The sequence below is a fragment of the Phoenix dactylifera genome, unplaced genomic scaffold (assembly GCF_009389715.1).
Source record: "Phoenix dactylifera cultivar Barhee BC4 unplaced genomic scaffold, palm_55x_up_171113_PBpolish2nd_filt_p 001007F, whole genome shotgun sequence".
Taxonomy (NCBI): Eukaryota; Viridiplantae; Streptophyta; class Magnoliopsida; order Arecales; family Arecaceae; genus Phoenix; species Phoenix dactylifera.
The window spans coordinates 52,315-70,345 of NW_024068361.1; the positions used below are offsets into that span (position 1 = coordinate 52,315).

The window sequence follows — 18,031 nt, forward strand, 5'->3', positions numbered from 1 at the left end:
ACTTCTCTGAGTGGTATAGAGTTCACCAGCATTGCATCAATCTAGGACTTCACAATGTCATTCTCAAACAAAACATATGAAATAACCGCCGAGCTCAGCACAAGAACAAGATAGGATTGAAATTAGTCGAAGCTTAGTATTGCATACTCTGTTAAATTGGAACACAAACAAGAGGGCAGGAGCCGGAGGGGGAACAAAGACGAGAATGCTAACAACAACATGACTGACAGTATAAGAAGCAACGCAGATAAGGGCATGCTTGGTGTTGCTTGTGCTTTTAAGAAGTAATCATAAAAGAAGAAGCCAGAAGTGATGTTTCCTAGCTTCTCCTCAAAGTCACATGGACTCAGGTTTGTGTGTTGGATGCAGGTATATGCCTACCTCCCAGATCCTTTCAATATCTAAAGATTTCTTCTTATAGAGCCATGTCAAAGTGGCATATCAATGTCCGTTTCCAAGTATTGGGTGCAGATACTTTACATTGAAGGGTCCAGGGAACATAGCTTCTTCTAAAAGCACTTTTTGGACCTTTTCCTCCTGTGGAAGCGCTTCTTTGACACTATCACCAAGCATTAATTTTTTCTAAAAGGTCCTTTTTGGCTTTGAAAGTTACAAAAGGACTTTGTTAAGCAACACCAAACATGCCCTAACAAAGCCCAGACTGCCTAGTTACAGCATAGGATCAGTCAGGACAGTACTTAGAATCTCAGTTTCGCCCATCTTCACAAGTTATAAGATCACACTGCATGGTATGTGCCCCTCAAAAACCCTCTGACTATTAGTTAGCCAGGCAAATAACAGATAATTAGGCAGTCTATAATAAAATTAAAAGGACTGAACCTAGGAATCTGATCTTTCAGCAAATGCAAGCAAGATGCTTGTGTAGCAGATAAAAAGAACCATATATATTGGATGGGTTTATCCCTCATTTGCCTATTGAATATTGCAGTTGTTATCATCTTGATTATTATGTCATTCATGAATATCAGTATATAACAAAGTAATCAGCAGATCAAAACCATGTATACATAATTCAGTGAAAGAGCCACCAACATTAGTAATGTGAACAATAAAAAGTATAAGCAGAATGCAATAACATAAGCCTCTCCTCTTTAACACTAGAGCCAATAGGACAAGGTTAAAAGGTAACTAATTTGTAGTGCCATAAATATGTAGAAAACACAGGGCATTCAGAATTTTTTTGAGTACATAATCAATTCTGTTTTGTTCAAAAAAAAAAAAATATATCCATGGGAGTGAAAACAGCTTGATTTATGAAAGCAGCTCAATTCAGGATGTGATTATGAAAAGAACAATGAAAGGGAAGAAAAGGTACCGTAATAGTGATCATCAGCATCCAGATATTTTCAATTATGGACTTGGTTATCAAAAATTTATTTAACAAGACAACAGAGATATAGTTCTCCGCATTGCATTGGTACTTGATATACATGGATCCGAAAGCTGCCAGACAAAATATTATATATGATATGAATCAGTGTCCTTACAATCTGTTTCTTGAAAAATTTTAATTTGCCTCAGGAAGTACAACTTCATTTGAAGATCCAAGTATATAAATCACCTACATTTAGTGATGCAGATAACATGAAAAAAGTGATCCAAATGCAAGACAGCAAAAACAAGAACTAAGCAGCACTTTAGAGAGGCCAATCACCTTCAAAAAGAGTTTTCACTTTTTTCCACCCCCAGAAACATTGAATTTGAAGAAAATAATATCCCCATCCTGAACAACATAGGTCTTCCCTTCTTGCCTGTACTTCCCAGCAGCCTGTAAGAATCAACAGAAAAGATAATGAAATATATTTTCATGATTATGAAGAATAAAATGTAGAGAATGAGAAGGGACCACTAACTACAGTGGATGTGACATGCAAAATAAAGTACAGGTTACTATAATTCTGTACCTTGACTGCAGCTTCACTGCCCAGTTCCTTTAGATCTTCAAACTTCATGACCTGAAGACAATACAGTTCCAAATAAAAAACCATTTCATGAAAAGCAAAAACATATGACCTACTTATTTCTAAATATTTTGATTCAAGCAACATATCAGCTAAACATCTTATTCTATGTAACACAAATGAATTGTAACTGCATTGTACATTATTTAAAATGTAAAGATACTTGGGCATATGCTCATTGACGAAGGGATTGACAGATGTTTGCTTCTGTTGCTTAAAATGTGAAGCAGAAAAAGGAACCAACACTTGGATATGGAGACAATATATCTAGGTTTGTAACAACAGATACACGAGATATTGGAAGCAAATATTGGTCAAAACATGTAGCAACCCATTTTCTCATTAGCATAAATAATAAAAGGAAGGTGGATGCAGAGCAAATACAGTATTATCATAGACAAAGGGCGGCATTACTCATACAAACTGTTGTATCATGTTTGGGTACTAATGTCAATTCCAAGCATGGTTTGCCGAACCGGACCGTACGGGCCAGTTTGGCCAGCCGGTTCGGCCAGGTACGGACCGATCTAGCCTGGAACCGGTATCCGGATAGCGTGGAAACCGGTTCCAGCTGTTTTCGGGCCGATCCTGACCAGTACGCTCGTGTACCGACTGGTACCAGTGCGAATCGGCCGGTTCGCACTGGTATATTTTTTTTGGTGGGAAAGCGCTTGGCCGATTCCCCGCCCCGCACGCGGCTGTGCCCTCGCGCGGTTCCCCTCATTGTGAATCGTCAAGCGAGCATTTCTCCCGCCCGCGCGAGGCAGTGCGCCCGCACCCACGCAAGCTCATTAATGCCACAGTGGCATTTAATGCCACTCTGTGGCGTTTATCCCGCGCACCCGCGCGTGGTTCCTCACAAAAGCCCGCACGCGGTTCCCAGCATTGTGAATTGTCGCGCAGGCGTTTTCCCCGCCTGCACGGTTCCCCAGCCCGTGCAGGGCAACGCGCCCGCGGGCCCAGACGAGCTCATTAATGCCACAGAGTGGCATTTAATGCCATTCTATGGCTTTTATCCCGCGTGTCCGCACGCGAACGTGAAAACCAGAATATTAAAAAAAAACACGCCGAACCAGTTTGTATCGGAACCAATCCGGTACAAACCGAACCGTACCGGTCTGGTAGGCGACCGATCCGCCTACCAGTACGGCAGACCTTGGTTCCAAATAGCATTTTCCAATATGAAACAATTAAATAGAAGTAATTCATATTTGACGCCTAAGTAATGAATATTTCAAAGGAACTGCATTATTGCTATCCGGATCAGGATCCAAAAAACCCATAATTTCACTACATAACACTATAAAGACATAAACTAGAAGAATGAAAAACTGCAGAACCCAGAAAGCATCCATAGCTATATGATGACTAAAAGTTTCATATAAAAAAAGGCCTAGATTATCTTCAAAGCCCATCCAGGAAACACATGCAAATCTTACCCACTAATGACTTAGATAATTGTGCTAAGAACCTTACAAGCTAAATCCTATGCCAGTGATTTCCACCTTCATTTGATCATATCATCAACATCAAAGAATGAAAACAAAAGGCATAGTATTTCCTCCTCTAGTTGAAAGGACAGTTGAAATACAATGCTATAGATGGGATTTAGGCCCATGACAAGTGTATAATACAGAGTAAGCTAAATAGAGATTCATGGATGTTAAGAATCATCTGAAGCATCTAAAATAAATAGGGACTAAAAATCAAAAAGTTTAGAATCTTTGGTTAACCATAATGTTTTCAGATGATATCACAATTCTTCCATAAATAAGAAATTGTAAGGAGTATCATGGTAGGTTAGATGATACTGTTCACACAGAGATCATATCCACATTCTTTAAGGCCTGTTTGGGTATTCCTGCCGGAATTGGGAAGAGAGAGGGGTCATGGGGGTAGGGAAGAAGGGAGGAGAGGGAGAGGATAGAGGATTGACGAAGATGAGGAAAGAAGACATCACAAATTGTTGTAAGGAAAAAAAAAGACCATGAAGCTCTTTTCCTTCCTCTTGCAGACTTTTTTTTTTGAAGGAAGGGGGGGGGGGGGGGGGGGGGTGTTGGAGGATGGGATGTTGGGTTAATATGGCCATCTCAGATGACTGCCGACTCAATGTATCTAGCAGGAAATCCAGCCCAATCCTCCTGGATTACTCAAATAGGCCCTGAATGTCTATACCACACTGCGAAAATCTAAGTGTGAACCTCTCTAATAAGGTGATTTTCTAGTCAAAAATAAATAAATAAGTAAAGCTTATGTCTATGCAATCAGAGTAAGAAAGCAGACATACCTCAGCACATATAAAACCTTTTTCAAAATCAGAATGGATGGCACCCGCAGCTTGAGGGGCTTTTGTTTGCCGTCTGATCTGCCAACATTTCACCTATAGCAGCCAAAAATTCATCATAAGAGAGGCCATCCAGTTAATCACTAAATATCATTATGCTGTTCTAGTTTTGTAGCTGTCGTGCAAATCTTAGGGTAAGAGATGGCATCATTGGTACTAAATATCACATTGAAAAGAAACTACGAATGTAGCATGCAAAATAATCACAAAAAATTTCCTTTGCAGAAATGGCATAGTTACAGGTAACAACGTTTATGAAAAATGAATTATCTCAAGTTGCATATAAATCAGCAGATGGTAAGAAACCTTCTCCACAACCAGCAAGGTGTGATTAAAAATGCATGAGATGTTGACCAAAAACCTTAAAATCATGTACAGTAAACCATATGATCAATTGGGTCAAATATGGTGATATGCCTGTTGAGAAAAGGTAATACCTCATCTGGACCAGCAGTGAAAAAGTATATAAGGTTGATTGCAGCAAAACCAGTCTTTATGATTTTAGGGATGGCGCTGCAGCAACATAAAGCCCAATCATTTCAGAAATCTGCCTTTTAAACAAATACATGATCATTTATTCAGAATACATGTGCATGCAATTTAAGAATGCCGACTAGTATACCCAAGTCATTGCTTGTACAAAGTTGTCAAATAAGTCTAGCATTTTGGGGGTAAAAACATATGACACTGATGTTTTGTCAAGCATAATGTTTTTAACACCATCTTTTAGAACCTCCAAATCAGAAGTTTACAGTGACAGGCATACAATATGAGCTATGTTCCAAAATAAAATCATGTCCGAAAATTCTTTGATTGGGTCAAATCATTAAATGAAAAAAGCAAACAAGAGACAGTAACCTCCTATCAAATTGTTTGAAATTTAATGGGCATAACATCTCTTATTTTCGTAGAAAAAATATTTTAGCCAACAGGCCTATATATTAGCTTTGCCAGAGTTTCTAGAGTCACCAAATTATATTTTATGTAGATGTACTAATCACAAAACAAATTAGATGTACATAAAGAAAATAAAAAATTTAAGTAATATTAGTACCTATATGAAATTTTTTTGTCCATCATACGTTCACACTCTCAAAGCATCAAATTAGTTCAGTTTTGGACAACCATATTTCTAGCAAATTATGAATCTTTTAATCTTCATCTAATCCAAAGCATAAAAGTGATCAGGAATTAAACTTTATTATGTAGATATTCTGGTGCGTCTACACCAGTGTATGCATGACTGAAGAACACAAGGAACTCACTACTTATAGCTGAAAATGTCCTGAGGACTGAACAGCCAAAAATATCTATCAAAGATCAGTAAACGTAATGACAACGGTTTGGACACTAAAGCTAAAGATAATAAGTAATATTATTTTATTTTAGTCAAGTGTTTACTAAGAAAGAACATTGTTTACAATTCTAGATAAAGAATTGGTGGGCTCGATACAATGCATAAGGGACTCAGTGGAGCAGTTTAACTGGTAGATGCAGGGAAGTTCAAAGGAGTAATGATGCCCAAGTACTTGGCAAAGTGTAGAGGAACAGTGCAAAAAACAGAATAGGTGAAATTTTCTCACAGCATCTTCCTGTTGGTAAACGGTAATATTTGGCTGGCATAGCAATATTCATGTATGGATGAGGTAACCAACATATCATTAATATTTCCTTTGATGTACTATTACAAATATAAATATGCTAGCTCAACAAAGTATATGGGAGGATTTCCAGATCAGTACTTATCTGTTGTTAGGCATACTGAATTCTGTTACCATATAAGAGTAAAGATTCTACATGTCATCCACAAGAAGAAAAAAAAAAATTACTAACAGGAAATATTACTACTCAATTGCATTGTTGCTTCTTCTGCTATACCATATAGGCACACATTGGTGATATTCAACCACATCAGAATTCTTTTGTCTTAATTTAAGAAGATTACCTTTTTGCCAACAAAAAAATATTTTCAAATGACAATCCAAATTTCTCATTCATAAGTCAAATCAAAACTCCACGGCACAGAGAGAACATGATTTATGTTTTTTAACCAAAGAGAGAAAAAAGAAGAATATTTTCAAATGAAGATCTAAATTTCTTCTTTATAAGTCAAATCCTCAGCATAAAGAGAGCAAACATGGGAGCACAAACATCCTAGAACGTGGCTTACGTGTTTTGACCAAAGAGAGAGGAATAACATTTTGTGTATAACCAAGATGACTTTCAGAGAGCACAATGCAAATATAATGTAAAGGAATATAATATACACATTTATACTGATTTATCAGGTTAAGAAAAAGGCACTGCATGGGAAATATGAAAACCAATTAAAATTACACGGTAAGGCATAAACCACTCAGTCCTGATCATCATGTCCAAGCTATGCAACATATTTCCTTATATGTTGCATGGAACCCATGCAATTTATTGGTCAGTAAACATTTAATAAAGATGAGACCAAGAATGCAATTCATTAAAACTTGCCTCTGCACTTTGTTTTCCTCACAGTATTTAGCAGCTTCATCCTCTGGCATATCTACAAGATTCTTTTCCAAAACACAGCTGAAAGGAATAATAGTTTCACCACCATGATTTTGCACCCTGAAAATATGAGTAATAAAATATCAGATAAAACTATTGATGTTTCTATGGGAAAATGAATGAAGTAACCTAAATTTCCTTTGTCTAAAACAAAAAATAAGGGCACAAGACTAAACTGCCAGTTTTATCACAACAGCTATGACATGATAAGCCAAGGAACTGTCCAAAAGATTCATGAGAGGGTTATTAATTTAGTAAATCTCCAATCTGAAACACTGATTCCTTACAAAATTATGTTGCAAAAGAAAAATGTAGGCCAAACATAAAGGGTAACATAGGGTGGAAGAGCATTAAATTCATCTCAAGCCATGGCCAGATGCTACTGTGACAATCCAACACTATTGGTGGGAGTTGTACCAAGCATGTATCTTGGGTAGAAACTTGTTCTTCTTTCTTTGGTAGTCCCTCTCATTCATATTCACCTGCAAACAAAATATAGCATTAAACAGAGCAGTAAAATAATGTTTTCATATAAATGAAAAAGTGCAAGATGAAGAATGAATGAAAGAAACAGCAATAGTACAAATTTTAGTCTATGACAAATGTTTTAAGTTGATATTAATTATAATACAGAGTTTTAAATAGATAAATTTTGAAAATGCTTGAAGAGTCTCTTTACAGATGCAAGCAAATAACAGAAAGACTAAAAGTTGCCACTCAAACATAGGCATGGTTTTGAGAGCATCAATAGGTCCAAACAGGTTAGATAGGCCAATCATGCATCATCCTAGTCCAATTGGTTTTCAGGTCCCTCTTTTATTCTTGTCAGGCTTCTTACCACCAATATAATATATTACATTAACAGCACTAAGTTACTGTAATATACGGCCTACCAAGAATACATGTAGGAGATTTAGCATTATGCCCAAAAAGTTTGCTTCTTCACAAATATGATGTGAGATCATAACAGCATGAACTATGCATGTACAACCCAGCCTGGCCAGTGCATACCCAACTTTTCAGAAGCTCCTAATGGGCAGGATCATGCTGTTCCCAAATTATAAGCAAGATTTCAGTAGAATTTGATCAAACAAACTGCTAATCAACAACCCTGAAGAAATGGCATTGGTTTCTTTCCACTTGATTTGAGGAACATGTCATCCTTAAAGTTATTGCAAGATCAGACTTACATATTCCAACTTCACCAAGTACTTTATCATGATAATTTAGGCAAATGTTATTGATAGCACTCGTGATTGCAGGAGCACAACTCAAAGTGCTTCAGTAGGTACAGGCAAAAACTCGCAAGTTGAATAGTCTCTTTATATGGAAGTGGTTACGCAGGATATGATTGTTCCATACATAATTGACGTTTCCTTGTATTTATCAACTAACAACTCAACTTTGTTTCTTCATGAAGCTAAAAATGGGCGTCCCAATGCACGAGACTCCTGTCATTGTGAGATCTAAGAAGGGTCAGATATACGTATCCTTACCCCTACATGCAGAGAGGTTGTTTCGATATTTCCGTGTTTCATGAAGCTAAGAAGCATAAAGTCAATCTCTTACTCATATTATTAAAATTACTTTGGAAGCTAACAATTGCATGAGTTAGATATTTATAAAATGTTAAATTTAGGGAAACAAAACTCATACCAAATAGACAACAGGTTTGGCAGTAAGTAATTGGAAAGTATTCAGGATCTCAACATCAGCAGCTTTCCAATCACCTAAACGAACATCTTTCCCATCCTTTAGCCATGCTTTAACCTGCAACATGAGAAAGTAATGCCAGACTATAAAAGATTTTATTGCCTCAAACTACGCTATTTACATGGATTCGAATTTTGTGTCGAGTATCGGTATGTGACTAAGTTTTGGGTCCTTTCAATATCCAAGAATTTCTTATTAAGCCATGTCTAAGTGTCATACCAATGTCCATATTTAAGTGTCAAGTGAGGGTATTTCAGGCCAAAACAAAGCTCTGGATAATATAGGATAAAGGAAAAGCTACAAAGATAAACAAGCCAAACACTCTACCTGAAAATACAAAGAATCACTAATATAGAAAACTGGATAAAGCTTTCAAGTTTTTCACAATCCCACTGACAAACTGAGAAGAACATTACCTAGTTTCATTTTACGTAGATTAACAAAGATGCATAAACAGAAAGTGGATGTTTGTCCTTCTTTTTGGTCCATCAGAGAAGGATAAAAAAAGGCATTTAAACAGCGCAATACGTTATGCAAAGAAGTCGTGCTACAACTGGCTGATGGAGTGTTATGTAATTGGAGTAGAATCTCAAATGATATCCATATGTAGGATATTACATGCAATTTCTAGGTCTAGTTAATGTACACTGATGATCCAAAGATCTTCAACCATTTTGGGCTCTCCGTTTTCTCCCATCCTCTATGACCTCTTTCCAATTATGCTAAACAGTACTATTATATTATAGTTAGAAATATGAAGCATTCCAGACTACTGTGTAGCATATAAAAGAGAACTTGGATGGCACTAATATGATTTGGTCATTTCCATTGATGAACAGGTGAGCCATAATACACTCATTTACAAATAATTTTCAGGACATACAAGTCTATAAACACCATCTAGTTTATCCTAAAAGAATTATTACCACAATCTAATTCTCCCTCCTTCACTCATCTCCAAAGCTAAAATCAGTGTAAAGCCTGACCTAATAAAAGTGCATATCTATTAACCATCCTTTAAAATATACAGATGTCAAACTATAGAAATCATGAGTATACAGCAACCATAACATGAAATATATTAAACAATATCAAATAAATGAATGAATTGCAAGTAACTTCATGCAAGAAGAACATAGCATGAAGAAATATATGAATCTGATTATATTTATTTACAGAAATATATTCTGCAAACCTTCTCACATAATTCATGTTCTATTTTTAGCTGCTTGTCATTGCTCCTTTTCATGCTCTTTTCAAGATCCTCCAACCTCCTATCCACGAATTCTATATCCTACGAAGAGCCAATGCAGTAGGTAAGAGGTTAAAAATGCTTACACTTCTAGTTTTCTAAAACAAAAGCTTCACTGTTATGAGGCGGTATCAATAACAAAACAAATTATGAACAAAAAAATATGACCTAGGAATCTGATATAAAATATAAATTATAGCACATAATTCTTGAAGCTAAAACTAAAACATAGAACAAACATGAACTTAAAAATTAAAAAATAGTAATAAATTAGAGTAAGAGAAGCATGGGGCTCTAAATATATGTTCTATGTGTTACCTTGTATTTGCTATATCTCGAATTATATTTAATGACAAATAGTTATGAAGCAAATAGACTACTTTTTCGTTATCAAGGTGATAAAGAAGCTGAGGAGAGCACTGCAAGAGAAATATGAAATCAAAAACAGCAGCCATATAAAACAGCCATCCTTGATTTCTATATAAAGCTAAAAATGACCAAGGGATTCAAAGAATCTAACAAAGAGCCCTGTCACACTAAGAAACATAAACAAAAATATTTTTCACAACAACAAATTCAAAGCTGAAAGTAATCTAGACTCTAGATCTATGAGAAGAAAATACATAAAACAGGCTTCAGTATGACATATGCTTTCAATATGCACATAATTTTAGCGCTAATTGCAATAGAGAATTAATGAAGACTTGCACAATATACATACCATCATCTTGCAAGGCCAATAAATGCTTCTTATAAAAAGCAACATATGAGATTTTAAAAATAAAGCATCCAGTATAAAGGATATAATACTGCATGCTTCCATGAACTTACATGGTGTTTAAGCTATTCCACCATTTAACCTAAGTTATTATAAACCAAGATAAAATCGTGCGGAATGAATTCCATAGAGACTCTCTTAAGAGACATAACATGAAAACACATCGTATTTATGCTTTAAACTCCATCTAAATAACTGCCTGGTACATGATAATAGTACATACAATGAAATGTATGAGCATCCTTACGATTTTATTTGAGAATACAAATGCTCCATTATAAATACAAGCTACACAAAAATAACAATGGCAAAGACCAAAAATGATGGATGACCTTTTTTAAAGGGCAAGGTGGGTACAGAAAGATGGCATGTATTGATAGCATGTACACTAAATAATAGTTAGGTTGGGTCAAGGGGTGAATTTGAAGTTACCTGACAGGTCAAGAAAATGAAAGCACTTCAAACGCATCCAACAATGTGGATATACTTAATATATAACTAGCAAACTTACAGCAGACAACATCTCTTAAGGATAAAGATCAACAATACCTTAAGTCGTAGTTCCTCACTTATCGTCTCCAAATCTCTAACAGGATCCACAGAGTCATCAACATGAATTATTTCTGGATCTTCAAATGCTCCTGGCACATGACAAAAGTGTCCTCAGCTACTACCAACATATGAAAAATCAAAAAAGAAATTAAAAAGAAAAAGAATGAAGCCTCATAAACTCTTGTTGCTGTACATAATAAATGAAAATGTGGGACAATAATATAACGGCATCAATTTATTGTATGTAGTGACTAAAAGTATTGAATGATAAGCCTATGGAACTAATGAAAAGCCAAGATTACCTAGACATAAGAGACAAGTGTCTAGGTGAACCAAAGAATCTGACATCGCAACCTTCAAAAAACTTGATATGATCACCATGTAAGGGTTCTCATATTTGTATGAATGTTGCATCAGATGCACTACAGCTTAATAAACTTAACCCTACCCCTGATTGAGGCAATGTTAAATAGGAGATTTTCACTAGAGAAGTGTCAAGTGCTTGGAAGGAAAGACAATCTAATCATGTTCGGCCACATAGATAATCAAAGGTGCAGTCCAAGCGATCCAAGTACATGATCCTTCAAAACCCATTTGTAGAACATTGGGTCTCTTCAAGGTTCCCAGTAGGCATACCGGTGACCTACCGGACCAGTACGGTTTCGGCTCGTACCGGAACCGGCAGGTACGAACCGTTTTTTTTTACATCCGCGCGCAGACGCGCGCGTCCCCATTAAATACCACATAGTGGCATTAAATGCCACTCTGTGGCATTAACGATCACGCGGGGCGGTTCCAGTGCAGGGACCGCGCGCCGGCGCGGTTCCCAATGCACAAGGAGGAAACCGTGTGCGGCCGCGCAGCCCCGCGCTCGAGCGGGCGCTCATCCCCTCGCGTGGGGCGCTTTTCCCCGAGGGAGCGCGTGGCTGAAAGCGCTTTGACACCACAGCGCGCGACGTTGTGGGTTAAAAAAAATACCGTACCGGTACGAACCGGCACACTGCACCGTAGGTAAAAAAAATCACCGTACCGGTACTGGCCGGTACACAACCGATATGCATGTGTACCGATTAGTTCCGGCCTGAGATGGCCTGGAACCGGATTCCACAAGTCCGGTGTACTGTTTACAGGCCAGACTGGTCCGGTACGGCCCGAACCGGCCGGTACGGACTGGTTTGGCTTTCCATAGGTCTTTGAGTAAAGTACAAAAAATATACAATCTTTCTGGTCATTTAACTGATCACACATAGTTAACATTGGCAAACATATAAACAACAGCCATAAATTATTCTTTGGCTTCAACAATTTTGCTGCACCAAGAATCTATCCAATGTGAGATCCCTAAATGGGAAATGACTTTTCGCAACTTTCAAGTCTTTTATCTTCCCTCCTTTCTTCTAATCCTAAATCCAGAAGCAGTCTGAGGCAGCACATGGCCATGTAATTAGGTCTTCCCTGCTTTATCCACTGAAAGGGGAATACTTACATGACGATTCAAAGAGTTGCAGATCGTTGCAAGTGAAAACATGCTATATTAGTAAAAACTAAAACAACAGTAGTTTACCTCAAGTAATCACATAATGCAAATGACTTCATGACTTGAGCAAATTTGACACCAAAGTTGATTTGTCTACCCAATAGCACACAACAGAAAGAATCTCTTGTCCTAAAGGCAGCAAGACAAAGGAATCTTACTTAACACATGAAAGATGCCATCAACAGCACGTATGTGCGATAGGAAGTTGTTCCCCAGACCCTGCCCCTCATGAGCCCCTCTTACAAGTCCAGCAATGTCATGTATTTCCAAATAAGCTGCTACCTGAATGAAAGACCATCACATATGGCTGTTATATTATTTAGAAAAATATGGTTTGAACAAAAAGTCAATAGTAAATACTCTGAAATGGATATAACCCACATAGTCACTGCAACATGAAAAATGACATGGGTTTTAATAACTTTTAAGTTCTAAATGTGACTCCTAGAATACAATTCTTGTCAACGGCCAGCGACTACCCCGAAGGTTACACTGATAGTAAGTAGGAAAAAAGATAGGATAGGAATGCAAGACTGTTGTAGCTTCACTGTAGTGGCACTACCATTAGATGACCATGGGGCATTTATGTCTGTCAAAGGACTCCTCGAGTTAAAAACCGTGTTGTATAACATTGCATAAAGCTAAACTTCATCAATGTATCAATCCCACAAATCTCTAAGTGCACTTCCTGACACCACTGTCTCTGGATAGTGCATTCAAAAGAAGAAACAAGAACAATATTCAACTAGTTGCACGAAAATGTAACATAACATGATATCGAAAGAAAGCATATCAAAATATAAGGAGATTACTTATAGCAATAAAAAAGAAAATTTAAGTCCAGAGAATTGGTCACAAACCTCGCTCTTTGGCTTATATAATTGACAGAGCCAATCAAACCTTTCATCAGGGATATTAATCCGTGCCTCATTTGGTTCTATGGTACAGAAAGGGAAGTTCTCTGCTGGGATTGAAAGCTTTGTTAGTGTGTTGAAAAGGGTTGATTTCCCAACATTAGGTAACCCTACCTGTGAATCAAAATAATGACATATACCACTAATTAGTTAAGTACAATAATTTCCGATTCAAGGTTTATATCAGAAACTAATAATAAGATAAAATTAGAGAAGCCAAAGAATAGAAAGCACTTTGAAATTCTTTATAACAGAAGGTATCAAGAAATGAGAAAACAGAACACCTTAAGACATATTTATTGATCAGCAGAAAAGGATAACTTTGCCAATGGAGATAAAAATTATATGTTTCAGATCCATTCTTATGGTCTGCAGCATTTCATTTTGTCTAAAAATTGTAGATTTAACTATTATAAAGTGCAAAAATGGGCATGAAATACAGATTCCTAGTCGTCCAAAAAACAACATAGAAACAGCTATCTGCTGCTAACAGAATTTGGCTAAAATCTTTAACCGATCCAACTTGACATGATTTCGAGCAAAAATGAATAGTAAAAAGAAATCATCTGAGCAACAGCAGTGCAACTGAATCATACTGCAGCAAAGCGTATATATGAAGTGGAATTTGAAAAAAAAAATTTAATAATGGAGTAAGTAACACGTAATATAAGCAGATATTTGTGCAGTTGAAGTTAAAACCGAAGAATGAAAATTTAAAAAATGAAGCCCATGAAACCTCCAAAAATGTTATTTTTTTAATAAAATCAACTAGAGCTACCAATATAGCATGCGATACGCTAATCGATAGAAGAAAATCAGAGCTTATAGCGATCAAAAGTAAATAAACTCCTTCCAAAATCAAAACAGAAACCATGGACTGCTTCGGGACCACAAATGATGGAATTCAACTCGACAGCCAAATCTTAGAAAAATTTCAGGGGGAGGTGTGGATTCGAAGCTTACGATTCCAATCTTCAAATGGGACGAGAACCGACCCAGAATAGGCCGCTCGGGGGCAGCTTCCTTCGATTTGGAAGCCTTCGGAGGCATCTCGGATATCCCCCAAGGAGCTCCTCCGAGATTTTTCTAGGGTTTTGCCCAGAGGGTTTTTTCGCCCTCCTCTAGTATTTCGCCCCAAGGTTTCGCCTTCGGAAGGGTAAATGGAAAGAAAAAAGAAAGGAAGAGCGGAATTTATAGCCGACCGTAGGTCTAGAATTGGATGCCCGATAGCCCGCTTGGTTCCCCTGGTTGGCGTTCCCTTTACTGCAAGAGTGCGGCGGCCGGGGTGAGTATTACATAACGATGATTTCCAAGTTGAAGGAGATGGATGGTTGTGATTCTCGTTCAAGGATCGATGATAAAAGGTTTATTTGTTCACCTACAAAGTAGACAAAGAATTTTCTCTTAGGGAGACGAAGATGGATGTTTTTTTTCTTTTCTTTTATGTTTTTTTTTTCTTTCTTCTTCTCCTTCTTTTTTTTCTTTTCCTTCTTTTTTTTTTTTTTTTTTTTCCACGATAGATGGCTCATACTAAGGGTGCAAATGGGTCAGGTTAGATCGGATCCTAAGTAACCCCGACCCGACCCGATTTCTTATTCAGATCCTAATTTTGGACTCAGATGCGACCCAATAGAAAATCGGATCGGGTCGGGTCCATATATAACCCGGTCCCAACCCAAAAAATTCAAGAGCCGGTGAAGTAGGTGCCCGGAGGAGAGACTGGTGTCTATTCTACCGCTTCTCTCTCCCACTCCCCTCCCCCTAACCGAACACCTAGCAGCTTATTTATTTAACGGTGAAATTTTGAGTCTAGACAATGGTGTCTGTGGGGTTGTCGAAGCTTTGCTAGACGGCGGAGCCGCCGCTATTCTTGAGGACAAGGTTGCCAGTCTTGCTGAGGAAAGCGGCTGTGACGCCCTTACCGGAGGTGTTAGACTGCCAGATGACGGAACCGGAACGGTTAGTTAGGCGGAGGTCGCCATCGGAGCAGGGATGAAGTGAGGTGGCGAAGTCAACCATGGCGGGGGCGCTGTCGGCCCCGATGGTGGTCCACACACGGATGGCAGCGGAATAAGTGATGGCCGCGAGGAAGAGGGAGGGGTTCTTGAGGTTAGAGACAAGGCCGAGGGAGAAAGTCCAATTCTCGGAGGTCTAGGAGGAGGAGTTGGAGGGGGTGAGAGTGGAGCCCACGGAGATGTCGGCGGCACCGGCGAGGGGGAGGCGACGGAGGAAGAGCAGAGAGGGGAGCAAGAGAAGGCTGAGGGAAGGAGGGGAGGAGGACAAATCCCCATTTTCAGCTCTATTTTTCTCTCGCTCTCGGCTTCTCTTCTCACTAGGTGGAGAGTTAGAAGATGGGTTAGAAAATAGAAATAGAGAAAAGGGGAGTAGAGTTAGTTGTAGCGGAAAAGATCTCCCAACACTTGCTGACACGCTGCGCTATGCATTTATTACATTACTTGTAACAAATGGTAACCATAAACATTGGCATTTATTACATTACATGTTCGAACTCGCGCGGAGCCGAAGAGTTGTTATTTTTAGTAATATTTAAATATTTTATATACAGGCTATTCGGGTTGGGTCGGGTCTGAATTTAGTAAATCCAGACCCGATCCGAAAATAGAATGGGTCCAATTTTAGGACTTGACACAGCCCCACGGGTCCTCCAAAATGGGTCGGGTCGAGTCGGGTCACAGGTCAACCCGACCCATTTGCAGCCTTAGCTCTTACACTTCTAATATTGATATATCCAAAAAAGTCAAAAAAACAACACATGGTGGAGTACTCTAGACAGCTCCCTCTTCCTGACCCATAGAGTCCTTTCGAATTGATCTACCATATACGAGGCCACCCAATCCCCATTAGCCTCTCTGTAGACGTGCCTTGCCTAGAACACCACATCACCTCGTACCATAGCCCGAATGTTCCGGAGCACATGGTGGCGCCCATCCACACCACCGATGCCTCCCTGGATCTAGCCGATTACCATGGTCGGGATCCCTCTCCTTTCAGTTGAGTGCTTCCTATCCCTCTAACCAAATTGCTTTGGTCCGTAGGGCGCGCCACGCATAACCCAGGCCAGCTCATGCCGCTCTCAACTCCGCCTCCAGAACAGAGGTATCAAATATCTAGCACCCACCAGCAGCAACCACCCTGGAATATAGGCCTCTGATGATGAAGCCTGCACCACCTCTCCTACCACCATCTAGCACACATCCGTCAAAATTGACCTTGAGGAAACTCAGGAGTGGGGGCTCCTATATGAAAAACACTGTATGAGGTGCTACAGAGCATAAGTAGAGCCTTAAGTGCCTCGAGCTATCAAAGGCCCCTCCAACGGAGCAGTACGGGTAATCTCAGTCGCCTGAGCCTAGGCCCACTTTACGACGAACTTGGGTGAAGGGCTACTCTCTCTAAAGGTTCAAGCATTCCTAGCCAGCCAGATGTGGTAAGCTGTTTAGACCACCCCAACGACCTCCTACCGAGTCTAAGGGGCGATGGCCCACTACGTAAGCACCTGCAGGAAGGGGCCCATGTGGCACCGTGGCTCCGACGGGATGTCAACGAGACCCCACACCCACCTAACTCGCTCGCACTAGAATATCACATAGCCCACTGTCTCGTCCAACTAACACCTCGGGCACTGGGGCTGAGTATCCAGACCTTGCCCGCACAACACTGATTTCGTCGGCAGTCGGCCCCAAGCCACCTTCTAGAGGAATTGGGCCACCTGCGGGTGGAGGCCGAACCTCCAGATCCAACCACAGTCCAGCCTCGGGTGCTGCTCGCTTCGAAGGGTGCGATCGATGTTTCTCACGCCGAATCTGGGACTGCCAAATGAACTCCAAACCCTCACATCTAAGACTCCCTGCACGAGATGCTCCCCAAATAGGTCACCATTTCGGCCTGGATCCCACCTTGCCCCCTCCGAGTGATGGAGATTGCAAATTCGAAGTCCGCCCGAAGTCCGCCCACAGCCTCAACATTTACCACAGTCGGTCAGAGCCTCACCAGGATAGCGTCCACCTAGGGGTCCTTCGAATATGGATGTTCACAAATTTTATAAAAAGAAAGAAATGAATACATTCATCTGCACAAAGTATGAACAAAACAATAATTTGCAATTATATATTATCAAAAACAAGGAAGAAACTTCATTAACCAATATTATATTAATAATGTTAATATATATACAGAGAAAGAAAAAAAACAAGAGAGAGAGAGAGAAAGGCTTTATATCTCTGTTCCATTATATTCGACATGTCTCAAGAGTTATATATACTGATGTCTAGACTCTATACAAAAAAATAATAATATAAGCCGATGTAAAATCACGCTAATAAAGAAAAATATTGAGGACCGATATAGATTGTTGTTACATGATCCCTAAAATTACTCTAACAAGTTCATGCTAGCAA

The 18,031-nt window shown here is 39.1% G+C and overlaps 1 protein-coding gene across 2 annotated transcripts; it reads right to left on the reverse strand.

The window, feature by feature from the left end:
- Positions 1-1,247: 1,247 nt before the first annotated feature.
- On the reverse strand, positions 1,248-14,871 carry LOC120107763 (obg-like ATPase 1). 2 transcript variants are annotated; one of them, XM_039121192.1, is made up of 13 exons: positions 14,577-14,871; positions 13,560-13,727; positions 12,858-12,981; positions 11,160-11,251; positions 9,776-9,874; positions 8,524-8,637; positions 7,285-7,349; positions 6,811-6,927; positions 4,764-4,839; positions 4,270-4,362; positions 1,926-1,976; positions 1,676-1,789; positions 1,248-1,464 (listed from the first exon to the last, which is right to left on the reverse strand). In XM_039121192.1, the coding sequence occupies exons 1-12, from the start codon at positions 14,661-14,663 to the stop codon at positions 1,691-1,693; spliced, it is 1,185 nt and encodes a 394-aa protein (XP_038977120.1). In that variant the 5' UTR covers positions 14,664-14,871; the 3' UTR covers positions 1,248-1,464; positions 1,676-1,690. The 2 variants fall into 2 exon arrangements, with proteins under 2 accessions (XP_038977120.1, XP_038977119.1); XM_039121191.1 differs by having other exon boundaries at positions 1,334-1,582; positions 14,577-14,869.
- Between the last annotated feature and the right edge of the window lie 3,160 nt (positions 14,872-18,031).

Coding starts and splice junctions, on each gene's coding strand:
- LOC120107763 (XM_039121192.1), bottom strand. CDS start 14,663: ATGCCTCCGAAGGCTTCCAAATCGAAGGAAGCTGCCCCCGAGCGGCCT. Junction 11,252..12,857: donor TGGCATCTTTCATGTGTTAA/GTAAGATTCCTT, acceptor GTCATGTGCCAG/GAGCATTTGAAGATCCAGAA. Junction 1,977..4,269: donor AAGGTTTTATATGTGCTGAG/GTATGTCTGCTT, acceptor TATTGTCTTCAG/GTCATGAAGTTTGAAGATCT.